Source organism: Rhea americana, unplaced genomic scaffold (assembly GCF_003343005.1).
Source record: "Rhea americana isolate MKP2758 unplaced genomic scaffold, rheAme1 scaffold_97, whole genome shotgun sequence".
Lineage (NCBI taxonomy): Eukaryota > Metazoa > Chordata > Aves > Rheiformes > Rheidae > Rhea > Rhea americana.
In genome coordinates, this window is record NW_028187166.1 from 1,410,179 (window position 1) to 1,428,931 (window position 18,753).

The following is an 18,753-nucleotide window of genomic DNA, read 5'->3' on the forward strand; positions in this document are numbered from 1 at the left end:
GCCGGCGGGGCAGGGGCAGCCCTCCGCCGGAAAACTCCGCGCCGCCGCCCCCCCTCCTTTCCTCCTCCTTTCCTCCTCCTTCCTCCTCTTCCTCCTCCGCGGAGCCCCGCGCGGGGCGATGCCTCCCCGGGCGGCGGGCGGCGATGGAGCGGGGCGCTAGCGCGGCGCCGCGGTGCGGAGCGGCCCCCTCGGCAGCCGGCCGCTGCCCCTGAGCAGCCGCGAGCAGCAGCAGCGGGAAGAGGAGGAGGAGGAGGAGGAAGGCCGGCCGGCGGGGTGCGTGCGCGGCGGCCATGGAGGAGTGGAGGCAATGCGGCCGCTGGCTCATCGACTGCAAAGTTTTGCCCCCGAACCACCGGGTGGTGTGGCCGTCGGCGGTGGTCTTCGACCTGGCGCAGGCGCTGCGGGACGGGGTGCTGCTCTGCCAGCTGCTCCACAACCTCTCCCCGGGCTCCGTGGACCTCAAGGACATCAACTTCAGGCCGCAGATGTCCCAGGTAGGACGGGGCGCGCCGCGGYGCCGCGCGCGCCAAACTTCGTGGGACGCTTGGGCGCGTTCGTGCCTGTAAAGGCCCGTAAGTGTCCGTCCGTCCGTCCGTACCCAGGGGTGCGTGTGACCCGCGCTTCGGCCCCGCCGTCCAGCTCCCGCCTTGGGCACGGTGCTGCCCGCCGGGGCCGCCCGTGGGAACCGCTGGCCGCGGCGGGGGCGTCCAGCGGGGAGCGGGGGGGGGGGAAACCGTGTCCCCCCCCACGCCACGCCACGCCACGCCACTCCACGCCGTTATCCCGAAACAAAAGCAAACGGCGCCTGCAGGGTGCAGATGTGTGGTTACCACAGCGCTTAATGAGGCAGTGCTCATTAGACGGGAGGGGGGGGAGCTCCTGGACGTTGTCCTGGAGGGATACTGGCCTCGGGGACCAAACTTTGCCCACGAGATAACCCCCCTGCCCGGCGTCGTGCAAGGCCCCAGGCCGATCGGGTGGGGGGGGGATGAGTGGGCCGAGCCCCCCGCCGGGTCCCTGCTGCGCCTGCCCGACCGCAGCGTTGAGTCCCGTAACTTCAGGGCTTCATCGCTGGAAAGGTTTCCAGCTGCTCTTTGTTTTGGTGGAAGTGGGCTTAAACAAACAAGCGAACAAACATCGGTTCTGGTTGTTTTAGTTCTAAACGCTCATCATTTTTTTTTTTTTTAACCCAAACTGGGTGATATTTGCATGGGAATCGGGAAGTGAAATCGATTAGAAAAAAATGAAACTGAGTAGTTTGTCCTCCCTGCCCGACAGCCTGTGTGCTGGCGAGTGGATAGTAAACTGTTGTCCTSTTTGAGCGACACCAGGTGTTACTGGTAAAAGGGAGGCCACAAATCTCCTGGTAACAAGGACATCCAAATCTCTGCTTAACTTTATTCAAAGATAAATAATGTGTAGTGGTATCTTGAGTTCTAAATATACGCTCTGCAAACATGCTGCCTCTCCTGCAAGTGCCTGTTCCCCTTGTTCTGTGTGAGAGTTTTGCTGCAGGCTTTCCAGCAGTGTTTTCAGCTGTTCTGACTTCTTACCTAGCAACACGTCTCCTTGCACACTCGGAGGAATTGCTGTAATCGAGGACAGCTGGCAGTTGTAATATCCTCTATGAGGTGTTTAGGCTGCACCTTGGAGCAGTGCTTTGGGGAGCGAAGCGGGTGCTTCACTGCACGTATGTGAGTGTCAGGGACGTAGGGGACAGAGCTGCTGGCTTGCAAGGTCCAAGACCTGGATTCCCCAGGTGGTCTGGGTGGGAAGCCCAGGCTGTACAGTTAAAAGGACAGATCAATACATAGGTTCTTGAGTTGGTGCACAAGATTTACTGGTTAAGAGTAAATAACAGCGCCTGTGATGGCTTTTCCCAGGATGGAACAACGCTGTGAGGCTTCCTTTTAGCTTTCCAAGCTATAAACTGACCGAGAAGCTGGTGCTTCCAAATATAAACTGTCACATTGGAGCAGTAGTTGTGCATGGACTTGTACATTCTCAGAGCATGCTGAGAATGACATACTATGCATTTTTTTTCTTTTAAGGAAATATTATAGCCCTACAGATCTACTTTCAGTTAATATCAGCTCTGTGGGGAATTAAAAGTGGGTTTAAAAATGGTAGTTGAAATCTAGCGATGATCTGGCATTCATTTGGAAAGAAGCTTCTTGTTCCGGTTCCAGAGGCAGGTGTGTGTTTTTGGAGGGGAGAGTTTACTGCCCAGCTGTGGTTAATGAAGTTGCTTTCTGCCTACCACACCTGACAGCTTTGCTGGCCTCACGAGAGGTGTGAGGTGAACTTGCCCAAAGCTGAATTGGGTGGCTTTGGTGGTCAGCTCAGCGAGAACCTGTTTTTCGAAGCAGACCTGCAGAGCCTGGTCACGGGCGGCCCCGCGGGATGGAGCAGACACCGAGCCCTTGCGTAGGAGGGAACCTTACAGGGAGGTCGGACTCGCCCTGGAGATCGAGTGTTGCTTTGCTCTGCCTGGGATGGGATCCAAAGCCCAATCGATGTAGTTTTGAGTCTTTATACTTGCTCTGACATATTTGGGATTTGATGTTTACGTGCTAGCTGCTGGATTTGGGAATCTGTGATTTCTCCCCCAAGGATAGCTAAAGACAAGAGGTGTCTTGCTGCTCTTCACCTTCTGCRCATCTGCAGCGCTGGGGACGGGGACTCCCGATGGGGGTCTGCAGCCCCTGCCGGGGGTCTCGGCRCGTCAGGCTCACGCTGTGACTAGCAGTGAGCAGCTTTGTATCCCCGGGCCAAATTTCGAAGGAAGATTGTGGGGACCTGTTGTTGTCAAACAGCTGTGATGTGTTCAGGCACTGGGGCAGAGATGTGCGAGACAGTTTCTAAACTTCAGAGCTTGCTTTTGACTATAAATGCACCTTCGGCATAACTGGCTGGGCTGGATCGCCAGCTGTCGTCTTTGCTGCGGAGAATTTTTTCTTTTCTCCCGTTCACCCTGAATGCCAAGGGACAAGACGCTCATGTTAGACTTAACATCGAGCAACACTCTGTTCTTCACCTTGCTCAGTGACTTAAACAGGGTTGTGCAGGTGTGTAATGAAAAACAGTGTTTTGCCCGAGGTGAGCATCGTTTCAAAGGCCAGAGGTAAAACCGTGTCTCTCTGCACAGCGAATGCTTTAAGATCGAGACGCGGTGGTGCGTTTTCTTCTTCTCCCTCTGCYCTGATTTGCAGGGGAGCTCGTTTTTGCTTGCAGCTCTTGGAGGCTGGCGAGCCAGCCCCGCTCAACGCAGGAAAACCGGCCGTGGATGAGGCGGCAGGGAGAGCAGGCCGATAAAAGAGGCAGGTTGGCCGCACAGCAGCAGTTTACGCCCTGACGCGAGGGTATGTTCGTTTAGTTCCTTGTGTAAAAAATCACCTCATTAGGCTGAGATTTCCAGTTTGCTTTTTCAAGCCCGGTTCCAGAGAGGAGACTGCCGTTCCTTGGCAGTGCCTGCTAGGATGAGCTGACCCCGTCCGCCGATCAGTGCAGAGTTACTCAACCTCTGCAGACAAGAACAAAATAAGCAGGAAAAGTCTCCAGCCGGGTTTGATGAGCCTGGAGTTAGAGCTTCGTTTCAGCTGGTTGCTTTTGCTGCAGATGCCATTTGTAAAGAGGTGGGAAGTGGAGTCGGTGTACTTGCCCTCAGTATTAATTGGTTGATGTGMATGATTGGATTTTGGGGGCATTTCAAGCTGTTTTACTGGCCTGTAAACTGCAAGTGATGCAAGAGGCATCTTTATTTGCAAACGTGAGCAGATGCAGCACCCAATTTGCAGCCCTCCTGTCCCCTGTGCACAACATATTTCTCCTTGCTCCCAAGTATCCCTCTCCTTCTCCCCATCCCTACCTGGAGCAGCTCCAGGACCCTTATTCTCCCCCTATATTTCCCTCTAAATTCCCCCAAAGCTGGCACTGATTTCCCATCCTCTGACACGGTGCGATACCGCTGCCCCTCTTGTATCCCACGTTCTTTCTGAGATTAAGATGGAGAATTCTGAGCTTTGAATTTTCATTGATAATTAGGTTTGAATTATAATTTTGTCAAGAACAGATGAAATGACTTCTTGTGTCATGGCAGGATTTTTATTGCAGATTTGGATGGGCATTCATACTTGTTGGGTTTTTTCATTTGTCCATGAGGAAATTAATCTTCCCTGACATGGATGCAGACAGATGGAAATTAGTACCTTTGTCAGAGCACTTTTAGGGCTTGAACATCCAGCTTGCTGAAATCTTGACTCTGAGTAATATAATTTTGCCCCTACCGCTCCTGCAGGGTTGGCCTGACACTGCTTAAATATTTGTTTTTTGTTGCTTCTAAATCTCCTAGACACTTGAAATTATGCTACCATGTATTTGGGGGGTTGTGTATATGAGTGCACAGACTTTAAGTTAGCAGTAATGATCTACTCATTAAGAATTCCTATTTTGGAGCTTATCAGCATCTCTCTATAGATAATTCGTCTCTGCCTGCAGCACACAGAGGTTTCATTTGGGCTCTTGAGACTGATGAGATACAACAAACCTAATTGGCATGATGATGTGGCTGCCCACTGTTCTGCTTGTGATCTTAATAGGGAAGCATGGARACAACTGACTTTCCATGATGGTTTGAATAACACACTACACCTGAGTGAGTTGTCAGAAGACTTTATGGTTGCAGTTTTTTCTTTTTCCTGGAGGATGGAAGTAAAATAACGCGATATCAAAGTCCTATTTATTKGTGATGTAGAAATTCACTTGCTGTGACAGCTCAGCACGGGTGGTTTGTACCAACTCCTTCCCCCAGGTACGCTGAAGATCAAGGCACGTYGGCATGTTTGGCACTAGCAATTATTCGCAAGGCTTTGGGACTTTAACACACTGCTTGAAAGCTTCATAGCTACAACACTTCTAATTACTTCCATATGTCATGATAGTAGCTAAATATAACTCAGTATTATCAGAACTGACTTGTTTCTGGAGTGGTGAGAGAGGGTAGCTGGGTTGTGCGGGTCCGACTGTGCCTTCTGTCGGGTGTACCAGTGCCGGGATGCTYGGCAGAGACCTGAGGTTACTGTTGCGGTTGGAGGCCACCGTGAAGAGTCCGGTTGTCTTTTGATCCCGGGTGCTGCGTGCGACAGAGACGCCCCTTGTCCCAGGCGAGCGGGCGGTCTAGGAGCCCGCTGCCGAGGCCGAAGGCTGAGAACGCGCCCCGCTGTCACACGGGTGCTTTCCTGCCTTGGCAGCGGGCCCCGCCGCTTGTCGCCTTTTTCAGGGGTGGGATAACCGTGCTGCTGAAGATGGCGAGTGTCCTGCCCTTTTGGGATTTGGTGCCTGTTCCCTAGCCAGGRGAAGGGTGAAACGTTAGTCGAGTTTTCTGGTCCATCAGTTGCTCGGCCGCTCTGCGTAGCTGCCTTCTGATCTACCCTGCTCCGGTCCTCTTGCTTTTTATTTACTCTCTGCTTCTTAAAGTCGAGTTCTGTTCCAAGAAAGGCTATAAAAAATGGCCTCGTTGCATATCCCTGTTTACTGTGTCTCAGTGACTTCCCGTTCGGATGTGCGAAGCTTTCCAAAKGAAGAAGAAGGTGCTCTGGCTTTTACGGCCAAACTCGTTGCAAACAGGAGCTGATTGCAGTCTCTCTTCCCTGCTCTCCTTGATGTCCCCCACGACGTGGTGGGGAGTAAATGCCAAATAGTGTCCTAAAACCTTGTGTTGCCTGGAGGTGGTGTCCTCCTTTGGCTGTCTGAGGTTGCAAAATGTAATTTAACCTGTGGCTGCGGGCGAATATGTATCCCATTGGGGCGGAGGGGTGTTGGAGGGATCCCGCTGGCTGTGCCAGGAGGGATAAGAAGGAGCGCAGGCGTTTTGTGTTCCCCTTGAATGACTGCCGAGAGAGTTGCATACCTGCATTAAGCACCTAGCAGGAACAGGCTCTGGAATGAATAGATGCCTTTAAAGACACAAAGCCAGGAAACTCAGTGAATTTGGTGACTTTTCAAGGTGGGCCCAGGCTTGGAAGCCRCCTTCTATCTCAACAGCATGTTGATGAGCTGTAAAAAATGCTCAGCTTGTCCGTCCTTCTCGGCAGCATCGCTTCATGCCAAGAGATGAGGCACCTGGTGGCTCAGACCCTCCGGGGAGAAGCAGGCGCTTTTCCAGCTCCGGCGCTTGTGCTGCTTAACTCCCGCAGCCGCRGTGGAGTGAGGTGGCTGGGGGCGAAGTCGGGCTGCAGAATTTTAGGCTTCCTCTGGTTAAACTAGGTGTGCACCAGGGTTTAGTTGATGCTGGAGGCAAGAGCAGTAGCTGTGTCCTCTGTCAGGTGGCCGGAGAAGGGGCTGAGCGTCGTAACCTTACCTGAGCCTGCTGGATGGGTGCTGGTCCCCAGCACCCTGCCATGCCTTATGGGCATGGGAGTTGCTGGTGCTGCTGCTGGAGCTGTTGCTTTCTTCAGCCCATCTGGAGCCAGAAGGGACCTGATTTTTGGCTCTGTCAGAAATGTTGCTTAAGACTGACCTGAGGGCAAATTTTTGATCTGCTGCTTTGTCCCTTCTTAAAGAGCCAAACCTTCTGTTTTCCAGCGTTCCAGCTTCTTCCCTGCAGTATTTCCTCCCTTGAATCCCCCAGGAGCCTGTAAGAGTGTCTCAAATACACTATTCCCATATTTGATTTTTTTTTAAATATTATTATTAGTTTTTAATTTGCAGCCGTTCTCMTGTGGGAGAAAGTCACCCCAGCTTTAATGCTGGATTTAGCCCGAGGCGAGGGATGGGGGGTGTTTCCTTGGGGTGACTCCCGTGCTGCAGCCCCGCACGCAGCTGCCCGCGGACCGGGCTCAGCGTTTCCAGCCTTTCCCCCGCGTTTCCTGGCGACAGGTGCCCTCCGCTGTGGGAGCAGCTTTTCCCTTTGCGTGGGGATCGGGGGAATCCTGCTGTCCGGGCCCCTGCCCGGCGGGAATGGCACCGTGCAGGACTGAAGCCGGTTAATCCCCGGAYGCCTTCCCTTGCCCCAGCTGAGTTTTGCGTGGGCTCTGCAGTCTCCTTTCCCTGCTTGCTGGTTTGCAACGCGGTCTAATTGCAGCCTCCTTTCTTACTCTAAGGTTTGTCCCCCTCAATGATTCTTTTCAGGGAGGGGGAGGACTCTTTCTTTCTTTTTTCTTTTCTTTTTTTTTTATGGCAACTGTTAATAAAAATCTCCATCTGACAGCTTCAAACCYAGCATTAATTAAAAGGCTTTTCCCAATGTTGTATTTCTCCTYAAAGAACCAAGACAGCCTGGGAAAAAAAAGTCTGTTTCTAATAAAAATGACTTTTTTTTYCCCCCTCATGTTTTCCATGGTTGCTGCAAACGGTTGTACTTCATCTGATGATACAACTTGAATGCAACCCCTCCTTCCCTCTCCCCGCTCCGTGACTGCTCGCGGGTGGCTGGGAGCCGCCGGCAGCACCGGGGTCTCTCGCGCCCGTCGGCCCTTTTGCTGGAGGGGCTGAGCGAAGCTTTGCCGAACAAGCGAGCTGACTGTGTAGCTGCGTGTTTAATGCAACTTCGCCACTYCAGTCGTTGCTCTCCAAGCCTTTTATAGCAGGGTTTGTTAGCGCTTTTGCAACCCCCTGATCCCTGTGATTTGCGATCTGCTTATTTYCGTGCATGGGCATTTGGTGTGGGTGTAGCACACCTCTCCCTGCAGATGTGACTTTTTTCCATCGAGTGTGRGGCTGTCAAGCAGTGTAAGCTGCCTGCAGACGTCCTCGTGCTCCTGGGTGCTTCTGCTGGGAATATTTACCAGGAGCCCGTTCTGGGCTAGCCCAGCACTGATGGGTCTAGTGTGTGTTAATGGTAAGTTTTAGCTAAGATATCATCACCTGAAAGATGTTTCATCCAGTTTATCTGAAAGAGGTGAACCTGTAAGAGGTAATTTGAGCATCTGAGTCCTTTTTTTTTTTTTCCCCTTGTGTCAGAGGGAGTTCTTGCTCTAGCAAAAGCCTGCATGACTCCACCATAGAAGGAATGGGAAGAACATGGGTGCAGACAGCTCTGCAGTTGCTAATGGGTTTTTCTGCTGAAAACCCCTTTGCTCTGTAAGACAGCAGTTGTCCTTGGGAAAAGTCACCGMGGAGTGATGTCTCGGTCATGACGTTTTCCAGGCTGTCTAAAATCCCTAGTAGAACACACATGTTTTGGAAGATTTCTAATTTTGAGAGTGTCCCCCCCCCAGCTCCCTGCAGGCTCAGGGCTGCGAGCGCTTCCCGTCTCCGAACAGAGGACGCCGACTTCCCCGGCTTCCCCTGGTCTCTCTTCCGCCGAACGCGCGGTTGCTCGGGGCAGGGGGACGAGCGAGAACGTGCAATCTATTCCTGGCGTGTTGCAACCTGCGGGACTGCCCGCGCCGGACAGCGGCTATTCCGCTGGCAGATCCTCCTCCGCCTTCTTGGAAAGGCCCCAATCTGAGTCACGTCCTGGCTTGCCGGACCCGCTCGGCTCGGCTCCTCGGCCGTTCATCTAGCGGGCTCGCCCCGCCGGCGTGCTGCGGGCCGCGGCAGGGACCCAGTCCGAAACCAGGGGCACCGGTTGACTTCTCGGGGTTGCTAGACCTCGGCGTGCGGCGGCCGCTCATGCCGGGGCYGTGTTTCTGGCCGAAAGCAGAATTGGGTGATAAATGGGGAGGGGAGCAGGTTAAAAGGTTCCTCTAGAGGAAACTTTCTCTTCAAGCAGGCCCTTAAATCCTGATGGGATGGGGGGAATTGGCCCTTTCATAGCCTGCCTCTCTCCTTCTGTGTTTTCTGGTAGTTTAGCTGCTAAATGGAACATCTGGTGTTTGAAAGGAGCGGCGGCGGCGGGAGGAGAGTAGAGCCGCAGAGGAAACGCGGGGGAAGCGGTTTGTGCCTGGTGCCGCAGACGCGGAATCGCCGGCGAAAGCCGCCGAGCTCTGAAGCAAGACGTGCTTTATAAACTGATTTTTTTCCTTGCACGAACGAGCTGTTTGGCTCCTCGGGATTTGTCAGGCACTGGGAGTAGCGAGTCCGGGCGAGGGTGCCGGCTCCTGCCGGCGCAGGGCTCGTCGCTAGGTTCCTCCGGAAGGGTGAATTTCTGCGTGCAGGGTTGCAGGATGTGAAACGCAAGCGTTGCACTGAGATCTGCTTGCCCGTGCGTGCCAGGACGCGATACTCGCAGGGAAACGTCCGTAGGGCACCTGTCCCCGTTCATCTCCCCCCACGACTGCGGTGGTTCACCGGCTGCCCGGCCGCGTGGGTCGTTCCAGTTTGCAAGACCAACTGGAGGCTCGGGGCTGCGTGCTTGTTCAGTGACGATGTTCTGTGTGAAATTAAGACTTTTCACTAGGCTTTCTAAATAATAATAAAAAAAACTAAAAAAAAAAAAAAGAAATCCAGGATCTTGCTAGCTATAAATCTTCCTACGCTCCGTGTTTTCACGTAACCGTTGAGGTCGGGTGAAGGCTGAGTATTGGCTGCCGTTGCGCATCCRTGGTCCGGCTCTAACCCCTGCAGGTACGTCGGTTTGGCTTTTCCCGTTGGCAGCGATAGGGATGCTCACGGTGGTGGAGTTTCCACCTTTTCCCAKGTCTTCCCGGATCTAGTCTCCGCTTTGCCTGGCGTTTTCCTGYGTGATGAAGTAGGTCTCGCCAGGGCCAGTGTGCGGGTTTGGGGGTGCGTCACGGCGTTTTACCCGCACGGAGGGACGTCGAAACCTTTGCTTTAGGGGTGACAAAGGATGGAGGTAAACTTCCCTTGTTGACGGTTCAGTTATCTGAAAAAGGATAATGAGGAAGCTTTAATGAAACTACAGTATCCGCATGATTAGACATTTTATTTTTTTTAAAGCCAGGTTGTCGCAAGAAGCATTTCTAATTAGAGAGAGATTTAATTCCAGATTTTTGTCATTCCCTCCCCCGTCTTTCCCCCTTAATTATATTTGCTAACGTGTTTAACAGCTTTCCCTTCAGAAAAGAACAATTTATTCAAAGGTCATAAACAGATTTTGGCATTAATTACTCCAGGAGCCGTACTGGGTTGCGCTGGAGAAATCAACTCCGTTGGGAATGCTAAACCTTTCTCAGCTGAATTTATCCGTGGCTGAAACGACTTTGCACATACACACGCGTGAAAGCTGCCTCCCTCTATCCCCCCMAAAAAAGAGGTCACTGCATCTGCATCTTGGGCCCAAGAGTTTAAAACCCATGGGAATCTYGTAGTTAATTTCCGTGAGTTTTGGAATAAGCTTCTAAACAACATTTCTTCCATCAACCACTCACTTCTTTCATTTTATGGAAGATATTTAAGGGCATTTCTATCCACTCGCTCTGGAGCCCGTTGCTGCTGTGGATCGCTTGGAGTGCTCCTCGCYGGACGCGCCGCGGCTCCCCGTGCCTGGCAGCAAACCTGCACCGGTTCAGCCYGGCTCATAGCTGAGGTTAATAGTTTTGGTAACCTCCAGATTTTGGAACATCTGTTCTAAGCGATAATAAAACGGTGCTTAGGGGAGAATTAGCATACAGCTGCTGGGATGGGTGAAAATCGCTGTAGAAAAAATGAATTTGTTGATGGAAGATGAAGGCCTGCTGCATTTTTCATGTTGCCCGATGCTTTTGGCAGCACGCACAAAATCTGGTCCTTTTTGTGGAGAAGGACAATGCCGTAATATGGGATTCTGATGCAAATTCAAGGCTCGGGCGTTTTAATTTCAGCAGAGCGCTTTGGCCGGCGTTCGGTTCTTTCTGCAGCCTTTGGCGTGCTCGAAGCGGCGGCGGCGGGCGAGGGGAAGCCGCGTTTCGCCGAGCCTCGGATCCGCTCCCCGCCTCTGCTCCGACACCTGAGCGGAGCTGTTGTTAGCGTGGAGCTCCCTTACGGCAGGGCGCGGAAAGCAAGAGCGCGCGTATGTTTGCAGAAAGGGGTATTTAACCTGTCTTTATGCTGAAGGTAACTTAATATCCGCCTGATTTTTGTCGCGTTAGCAGACGGGCTTTGTCGTGCGTTTGAGTGCTGAAGAATAAATGTCAAACTTCTCCTCCCTCTACCTGCTTAGTATTTTACTCAGGGAAAAAAAAAAAGGAAAAAAAAAAAAAAGAAAATTGTGGAAGTGGAATGAAGTGATAGACGCTGGCAAACCTGCCGGGCTGTGCCGCCGTGGCCCGCGCGGGGCCGGCCTGCCCTGGCAGGAACGCTGCGCGGCGCTGCTCCGCCGGGCTTCTCCTTCAGCCCTTACCCTAACCAGGGACTCTGGTATCCATTTATTTTTGTTTATTTTTTCCGAAGCCCTCTGCTGCGGTCGGGCCGCTCGTGCGGTCGCCTTTCGCGGAGGTGGCCCTGGAAGCGTGTCCTTGTCCCCGAGCCAGCGCCTTGTCCCCGTCCCGTTGCGTCCGTGTCGCTCTGGAGACCCCCCGCCCCAAGACGGGGCGACGTTCCCGGCTCTGCGGAGGCGGCAGCTCAATATTTTGCTTTTYGGTGCAACTCCACAAAAATCTTAATGGTGTGGGGCCGGGCAACGGGGAAGTAGAACGGGTTAAAATGTGCCACCGAGGTGCCCGCCTGCTCCGAGCCAGGCGGGGCTCGGCTCGTTTTGGGGACGGAGGTTCTCCGTCACGCCGAGACGGTGCAAGAAGGCGGGTTTGGGGAGGTCGGCTCCCGGGGACGAAGTAAAACCGTCGCCTTGTGGCGGGGCTCTCGGAAGGCTCCTCGGCACGAGCCCCGCCGCCTTGCCCGCCTGCTCCGTCGCGTCCCGGCCCTCCGGGCTGCAAGCCCGGATCGTGGAGCGGGCCGGAGCAGCAAAGCGCTTTCTGGCTCGTTTCTTTCTTGGAGTTTTAACGTTTTCAGTGTCCATTAGGCTGAAGATACGTTTCTACTTCTTGCCTTCCCACCCGGCTCTCCTTGGCTCGCCCGCTGGCTTTCAGAGGCCCTCGTGGTGCTCACTGAGAGCTTGCAACTTAATTAGCATCGACCGAGCCGGCGACGATGTGCACCCGGGGTTTGGGGTGATTTCTGATGCTCTGTGCTTTCTCCCCAGATACTCTGGCTTCGTTTTTGCTGTTGTCCTTCTGGAAGGACTTTTGGAGAACTTTGCTGTGGATGGCTTAAAAAAGAGAGTCTTGTGTTCAATAATTAGGTGTCTGTAATACAGCTCTGTGGGTTTGTTCGGGCAGTTTACAGCCCTCGGTTAGGTTCTGCAGGATTTTCTGAGTGCTGCTYCCAGAGTTTGATTCTGTGGGAATCTTCCATAACAGCGGACCGAAGAGCGCTCCCAAAAAAGCTGAGCAGTTGYAGATGTTCCTGCTCGCGGTATTTATGTTACCTCGCGGGCTGGCAGGTCCAAGCTCCGCCTGGGACGCCGTCGTACMGGGCGCTTTGCGCTTACGGGGGTCGTAATCCTTGGGAACAGATAACGCCGACGATCTGGGGACGCGGAGCACAGTCATCTCCGCGTTGTAGCTGGGAACCCACGGCGCAGATGAACCGTGCTGTGGGCTGGCTCACTGCCCCTGCCCCTCTCCATTGGGTTTGGGGGGGTGGATGGGCTGTGGGAAAATGCGTGGGAAAAGGGAAGAAGTTGGAATAAACGATTCCGTTTCAGCCCCGGAGACCTGAGTGGTGTTAGGTCCAGAGCTCTTTGCTGGCGGCGCTCGGAGTTTATAACTTCACTTTGTAATTAAGCATTTGTTTTCCTTGAAAAGGATTATGTTGGCGTTGCCGTGAGTAGCGGGAGGCGGCAGCGCGTTCCCGGCTCCGCTTCCCGCTGGCTCCAGCGGCCGCTCTGCCGTGGGCTGAGCGGCGCGAGGTCGCTCCGCGCCCCTGCGGGGTGCGATGCTCCGTTACCTCCCGTGCAGGCTGTCGCACAAGGAGAAGGCAGGGTGTCTCGTATGCGCACCACGCAAGACAGTCTTGCTGGTGCAGTGAGGTCACCTGTGGGTTTTTTGACATTTGGTGCATGCAGAAGCCTCCCTCAAGGCAGGTGCGRGCTGGTTTGGGGCTGATGTGGTGCATGGGGGCACATCAGCTTCAAGTGGGACATTCAAGCTTCTCGGTAAGGTTGGTGGCCTCCTCCCATCTTGTCTCTGTTAAGGAGGCYGTGGTTGATTAGGGTTTTCTTGTAGGGGGAGGAGTAATGCCTCCATTTGAAAATCATGACAAAAGTCTGATTTTTCTCAGGATGGGTGAAAGTCTGATCCATTTGCAAGAGATTTTGAGTTAAAGGGGCCACTAAGTCGCTGGTTGCTTCTTAAAGCCACGAGCCGTTCTTCAGAAGAAGTAATCCRGTTTAAAACGAAAACAAACAAAAACGATGCGTGGTAGAACCCGTAATTTTCAGACTCCACACGAGTGTCCGTCCTGCGTGGGCTTGCGGGGACGGTGACCTGAGACAGTGCCGCTGTTTTCCGAGAGCCCGCGGTAGCCGCTGCTGAACGCGAACGGTGCTGTTCTCGGCTCTGCAAATCCGTCGCCGCGTCCGAGGCACGCGGGCCGCGGGGGAAGGAGGGTGCGTGTGCGATGACGGCGTCACCGCGAAGTCCGTCCTTGCGGATAYGTGCCGTGTGGTTGACCAGAAAATGTGGTGGGAACAAAACAGCTGAGAGATCGTTTCATGTGGGGGAGAAGGAGAGACAAAAGTTCGAAAGTTGAGAGTCTGATTTGGACTAAAACTTGATACTAAGGAAAAGCCTGTGAGAAGGCTGGAARCTAAAATCAGAGTTGTTGACTTTTTTTCTGATCCTTGGCAAACTGGTACTGTTTTAATTTCAAAACAGTGAATTTATCCTGATGCCTTTTACTCAAGGCAGTATTAAGAAAGTATTTTAGGACTGAAAACTTGTGTTTTTCTGGACGAATATGCCCTCAGTTAACAAGCGGTGGGCAGTGATCCCGGTGACTGTGGCTCGTGCCTGCGAGATTGCCCCACCAAAATAATCCGGAGCGAGACTCGTGCTCGATTTACGCTCGTCTCAGCGGGACTGAGCAACGGTGCAGCCGGTCGAGTCGGCTCCCGCGGAAGGAAACGTGGGTCGGGCACGTGGGAGGCTGCTCGAGTTAAACTTCCAGCTTCTTCGCTGAGTGTCTGCAGTTCTCTGCTGGCTCCTAGGGCTGCGGTGAGCAGCCTGGGGAGGGCAGGTCCGGGGGGTGGGCGGCGCGGGCGGCCTTCCCGGCGGCCGGCTTAGTGCGGAGCAGCTCTGGAGGGAGCTTCCCGACCCTCCCGGTTAGGGCCGCGGCGGTGGTCGTTCCTCCCCGCGTCCCTCCCGCCGGTGATGGATTGGTGCCTCTGCGTTGAGCGGCCCTCCGCCGCCGCGCGGGACGGGCTCAAAGCACGCGCTGCGGAGCGAGCCGGTGAGGAYGCGCGTGCCGTAGCGTGGGAAAGCCGAGCGGGAGCCGCGGAGCGAGCTGCGGGCTGCGGCGGCTCAGAGATCAACCAACGTGCGTATAGGTGCATTTATGTATGCATCTTTATATGCACGTAAACACACAAGCTCATTTAGAAACCGTGCAGTAAGGAAAGGGCTTTCTGAGGAAAAACAGCCCATTTTGGGGAAATGGTTTCGATTAGTTTGGAATGTGCGTGCGTATCCCTGGGCGAGCGCGCGTGCGTGCATGCTCCTTGGGTGGTAGCACGTAAGGTCTGACGTAGTGGCACGGACCTGAACGTGGGACTGTCCGGTCCTGCGTGGCCTGACGCGTGGCGACTGGTTTGCCTCGAGGAGTCGAAGAGGTGTTAYAAAGGTTTAAAAGAGGTGTTATAAAAAGGTTTTTCTTCCCTGCACGGACACGTCATTTGTGAGATGACGAGGGATGTTGCGTGATGCCTTGACTTTCTGCCCCTCTCCGAGATGGGAGCCTCTTGCCAGATGTCCACCAGGCAGATGTTGGTCACTCCTCCAGGCCTGGAGAGGGAACATTCTTCTTGTGGGATTTTTTTTTATTATTTTTTAAGTCCTAGTCTGCTTTTTGGATGCAGCTAGAAGCGATGGGTCATGATGACTTTACACAAAATGCTGTTTGTTCTCCCCTCCCTGAAACACGCTCGGCAGACGGGCGGCCTTTTCTCCGTGCAACTTGAGGTGGTACCGTTTTGAGTAACAGCTTCTCACGTTGGAAGCTGCACCTTAAAGAAGGATATCTTATCTTCCTTGGTGTTTATAGCTCTGTAAAATACTGTGTAACCTTTAGGGTTTTTTTTCCTGTCTAGCCCTGAYTGCAGTATGTAGAGGAGCGATTTATTCTTAACAGCTCAGCCTAATAAGCACTGCAGTAAWTTTTGCAGGCGTCGGACCTGTCTTACTTGCTATACTGCTTTTTGAAAGTATCGTGCTGCTGTTTGAACAAATGTTCGTAATAACTCCCGATTCAGGCTGCGTAGAGCTGAGTATATGGTAGTCTGACAAAAATCTGTGTAATTGTTCTTGCACTTTAATTCTGTGCTTAAAAAAAAGGGGGGGTTTGGGTGAGCAGAGCCTGTGTGCAAAAGCAGGGCTGGGCCAGGTTAGTGCACAGCCAAGTCTAAGGCGAATGATGACGTTCTGCATAAACACAGATCTCGGGCAGCTAATCCTTAGTTCTGTAATGCTTTTTTAGTGCTGCGTATGGACAGTCTGGTGAATTCTCCATACCTYTTACACTGTGTATGTGTTGTGGGAGGCGGTTGCTAAGCGAAGAATTGTTTGAAAGCAGAAGGAAGATCGCTGCGTTGTAGTGTTATATATGCTTGCCTGAGCAGTGGAAATTAATCCAAGTTGAGAGGCACGTGGCAAGGGGAAAATATGGCAGAGTTACCCTCAAAAAAAGGGGAAATGAAAAGCTGCTATCTAACTGCRTGCTGGCACTGTCTCACCCATCCCRTGTCAATAAAGTAACTTTAGTTTTGGGGTCAGCGAGCTTTTTTGCAGCCACTGCCTTTCAGATACATCGATCGTTTCCCATTAGGAGCTCTGAGGATTGTCCTTTCRGGTCCAGATAATTTCCAACATGATAACAGTGGGAGCGGATTGCTTTGGGAGGAGATGGTTTTTACAAGCCRAGCGGTGGAAGGAGGGGAGTTGCGGATCAGATGCCGTTTCCAGTCCCGCTCCTAACCCTTCTCGCTGTAAYGTAGCGTTTATGTTCCACCCCAGCAAGTCCCCTGGGCCTTATCTCCATGCTCAAGTTGTACCAAATTAATTAGGCCAGCCCAGCTAAAGCAATACAACCTTCCCTAACACTCCCTGCTCTGCAAATGCAATTACGCTGCTATGCAGAGTTTCTTTCAGATATTTTAAGTAGTGAGCTTTGCTCAGATAAGTCGTCTTCATACCGGTGTAACTGTTCACATCTGCCTGGTACTGTGTAAATACACCGGTAAATCCTATTTCCAGCTGCGGTACTTGCACTAGTAAAATACCTGGCTTCGACTAGAGCTGTGTCAATGCAGGGATGGAGAGAGGGATGAGAAAATTCAGCTCCGGAGGATAACTGGCTTTTCTCGTCTTGCTGTAGGGAAGGGATATATGTGGGAAATTCCAGTCTGGTTTTCATGCTTGAATGAGTGTAAATCAGGGATAGCTGCAGGATTGCAAGGGTGTTAGTGTTGCGTGTATCATTACACATACATATTAAACTTGCAACTAAATCCTTTCATGAGCAGCATTTAAAAAACAATCTTGTTCTGCCCTGGTTGCAGCAATCTCAGTTTATTAGACTAAAAAAGATATTTCCTTGATAYTGGATATTAGTCCCTGTTAGTTGAGTTCAGATAGGAGGACTTGCCTCAAAAAATACTAAGCGTAAGCTGGAAACTATTTGGACAAAGCATATGGGGAGACTTTGGGGTGGAAAGTCAGAATTTGCCCCTTTCCACCCTAAACTAAGGTTAGTACGGAGGTAGCACGAATGCGGTGGAAGGTGCTGGGCGCAGCTTTCATCTTCATCCCCTCTTTGGGCRCAGGAGGACTTCTAACAACCGCTATGCCAGCCTTGAACGTGCCCTGTGGTGTTAATAGAGCAAATAAGCAAAYGTTAGAGGCTGAGGGAGTATGATGCAGCTATTAGATTAGAGGGCTCTGTTGATCTTGTTATACTCCCAAAGTATTACTTTATATAAATATCCAGAGCCTTATTTCCCATAATCTGTGGGATCTGCTCTCAGCAGCGGTTCTTACGAGCCAGGGAATCTAAGCTTTTTAAGCAGCTTTGCAAACTAAGCAGCCAGTAGATTAATTTTCCGTAGCCTGTTTTCATCACACAGAAGTGGTTTGTAGTGAGCTGCGGCGTGGGAGCTGTGTTGTAGCAGTGAATCCGGCCCCGTGGGCTGGGGAAGGGGGGACGAACGCTCGCAGGCGGTAGATTTGGCCCGTGCTCGGGGAGAGGTTTGGGAGGAGGTGGCTCAGAAAGGAAGCTCCGCTGCGTTTCGGTCGGCTTACGGCTCTCCCTGAAGCGAAGGTCGGGCAGGGGTGATGTGCCCGGACCCTGAAAGGTTTGGAGCAGCTGCCGCGGTTGCTAAAATTTGGTGAAAATACCTGCTTGAAACGTTAGGCAATAGTCTTTATCCCGCTGTGTGAAAGCATCTTTAGTTCGTTTTGGCACCGAATCGTTTTGCGCGTTGGGAAACTTTGCAGCGCTGCGTTAATGTTGGCTGGTGTCACTCRTTAAGCTCCACTTCGCAAAAATAACTGGAAGTGGAAAGTGATCTCTTATTTATTTATTTTAAAGTAACATGTTTCTTCCTACGGCGTGAATAGGGATAATGGACAAGCTGTGAAACCGAAGCAAAATAAAACCGTAGCTTTGGTGGCGCTTGCTTTCCTCCCTCCTTCCCTCGGCCCGCGAAGCGGCCCGAATCCCGCTCTCCGGCAGCCCGCGTGCGGCTGGGGGCCGTTTCCCTGGGCACGGCACGTGGAARTGCAAAGCTGAGCCTGCCCCAGCGCTCCGGCAGGCAGTGAGATTAGACTGGCAGGAAGGGGGGGGGAATAAACAGTGCTCTGTGAGTCCTCGCTGAACAGACGAGGAGCAGCTGTTGTGTCAAAGTTATTAGAAAAAGCTGCAGGCTGTTGCAGGACACTCGGGCGACCGCGGGGCAGAGAGAGGCGGCGGTGCTCTGCAGCTCGGGACCGTGGGCGAGGGGGGTTTTCTCGCCTTGTTTTTTAGCGTGGACGTGCTTAAGAAGCAGTTAATATCCCAGGGAGGGCCTGAGCCCTCCCTGAAGTCGCGCGTTCCCCTCGGCGGCTGGGGAGGGCGGGGGGGCTCGCGATCTGCGTTCAGGGAGCCCTTGGCCGGAGGAGGCTCCGCGTCCTCCCCAGCAGCCGGGCTCTCCGCCGTCGGTTATTAAGCCAGGAGCGACGGGTTTTTGCTTCTGCCTTTCAGCTGGCTTTCATTGCAATGCTCGAGTGATCTGAAATGATGCTTGATGTTCTGTTTTTTTTTGTTTTTTGTGTTTTTTAAAACACCCCCCACAAACCCGATACCGCAGCAGTGYTGATGGCCTCCCCGTCCACCCTCCTCTCCATCGAAGCTCACTCTGGTTTTCATCTCGTGTGCGTTGAAAGCCATGTTCAAAACCTTGAGTTCCTGTCCCCCTCAGCCCCCCAAGCTTTGTGATACTTGCAGTTGCTCTTCAGTTAATTAATTTCCTTGTAATGTTGAAGGGGGAAGGAACTGATACCCTGAATGCAAATCATAAAAGGTAACCAGAGCGCTTTATTTAGAAAGAAAAAATGCTTYATTTCTGGGTTCATAGACGAGTTGCTCTTTCCTAATAGGCAGAAATGGCTTCAGAGCTGTCACGAG

General features: G+C 52.7%; 1 protein-coding gene across 2 annotated transcripts in view; it reads left to right on the forward strand.

Annotated features, from left to right (window-relative positions):
• Positions 1-6: 6 nt before the first annotated feature.
• The window catches only part of VAV2 (vav guanine nucleotide exchange factor 2), a 141,882-nt gene continuing 123,135 nt past the window's right edge, over positions 7-18,753 (forward strand). For both annotated transcript variants that reach the window (XM_085325380.1, XM_085325379.1), the window contains exon 1: positions 7-494. In XM_085325380.1, the coding sequence (XP_085181506.1) occupies positions 291-494 (204 nt within the window). In that variant the 5' untranslated portion in view covers positions 7-290. The remainder of the gene's footprint in view (positions 495-18,753) is intronic.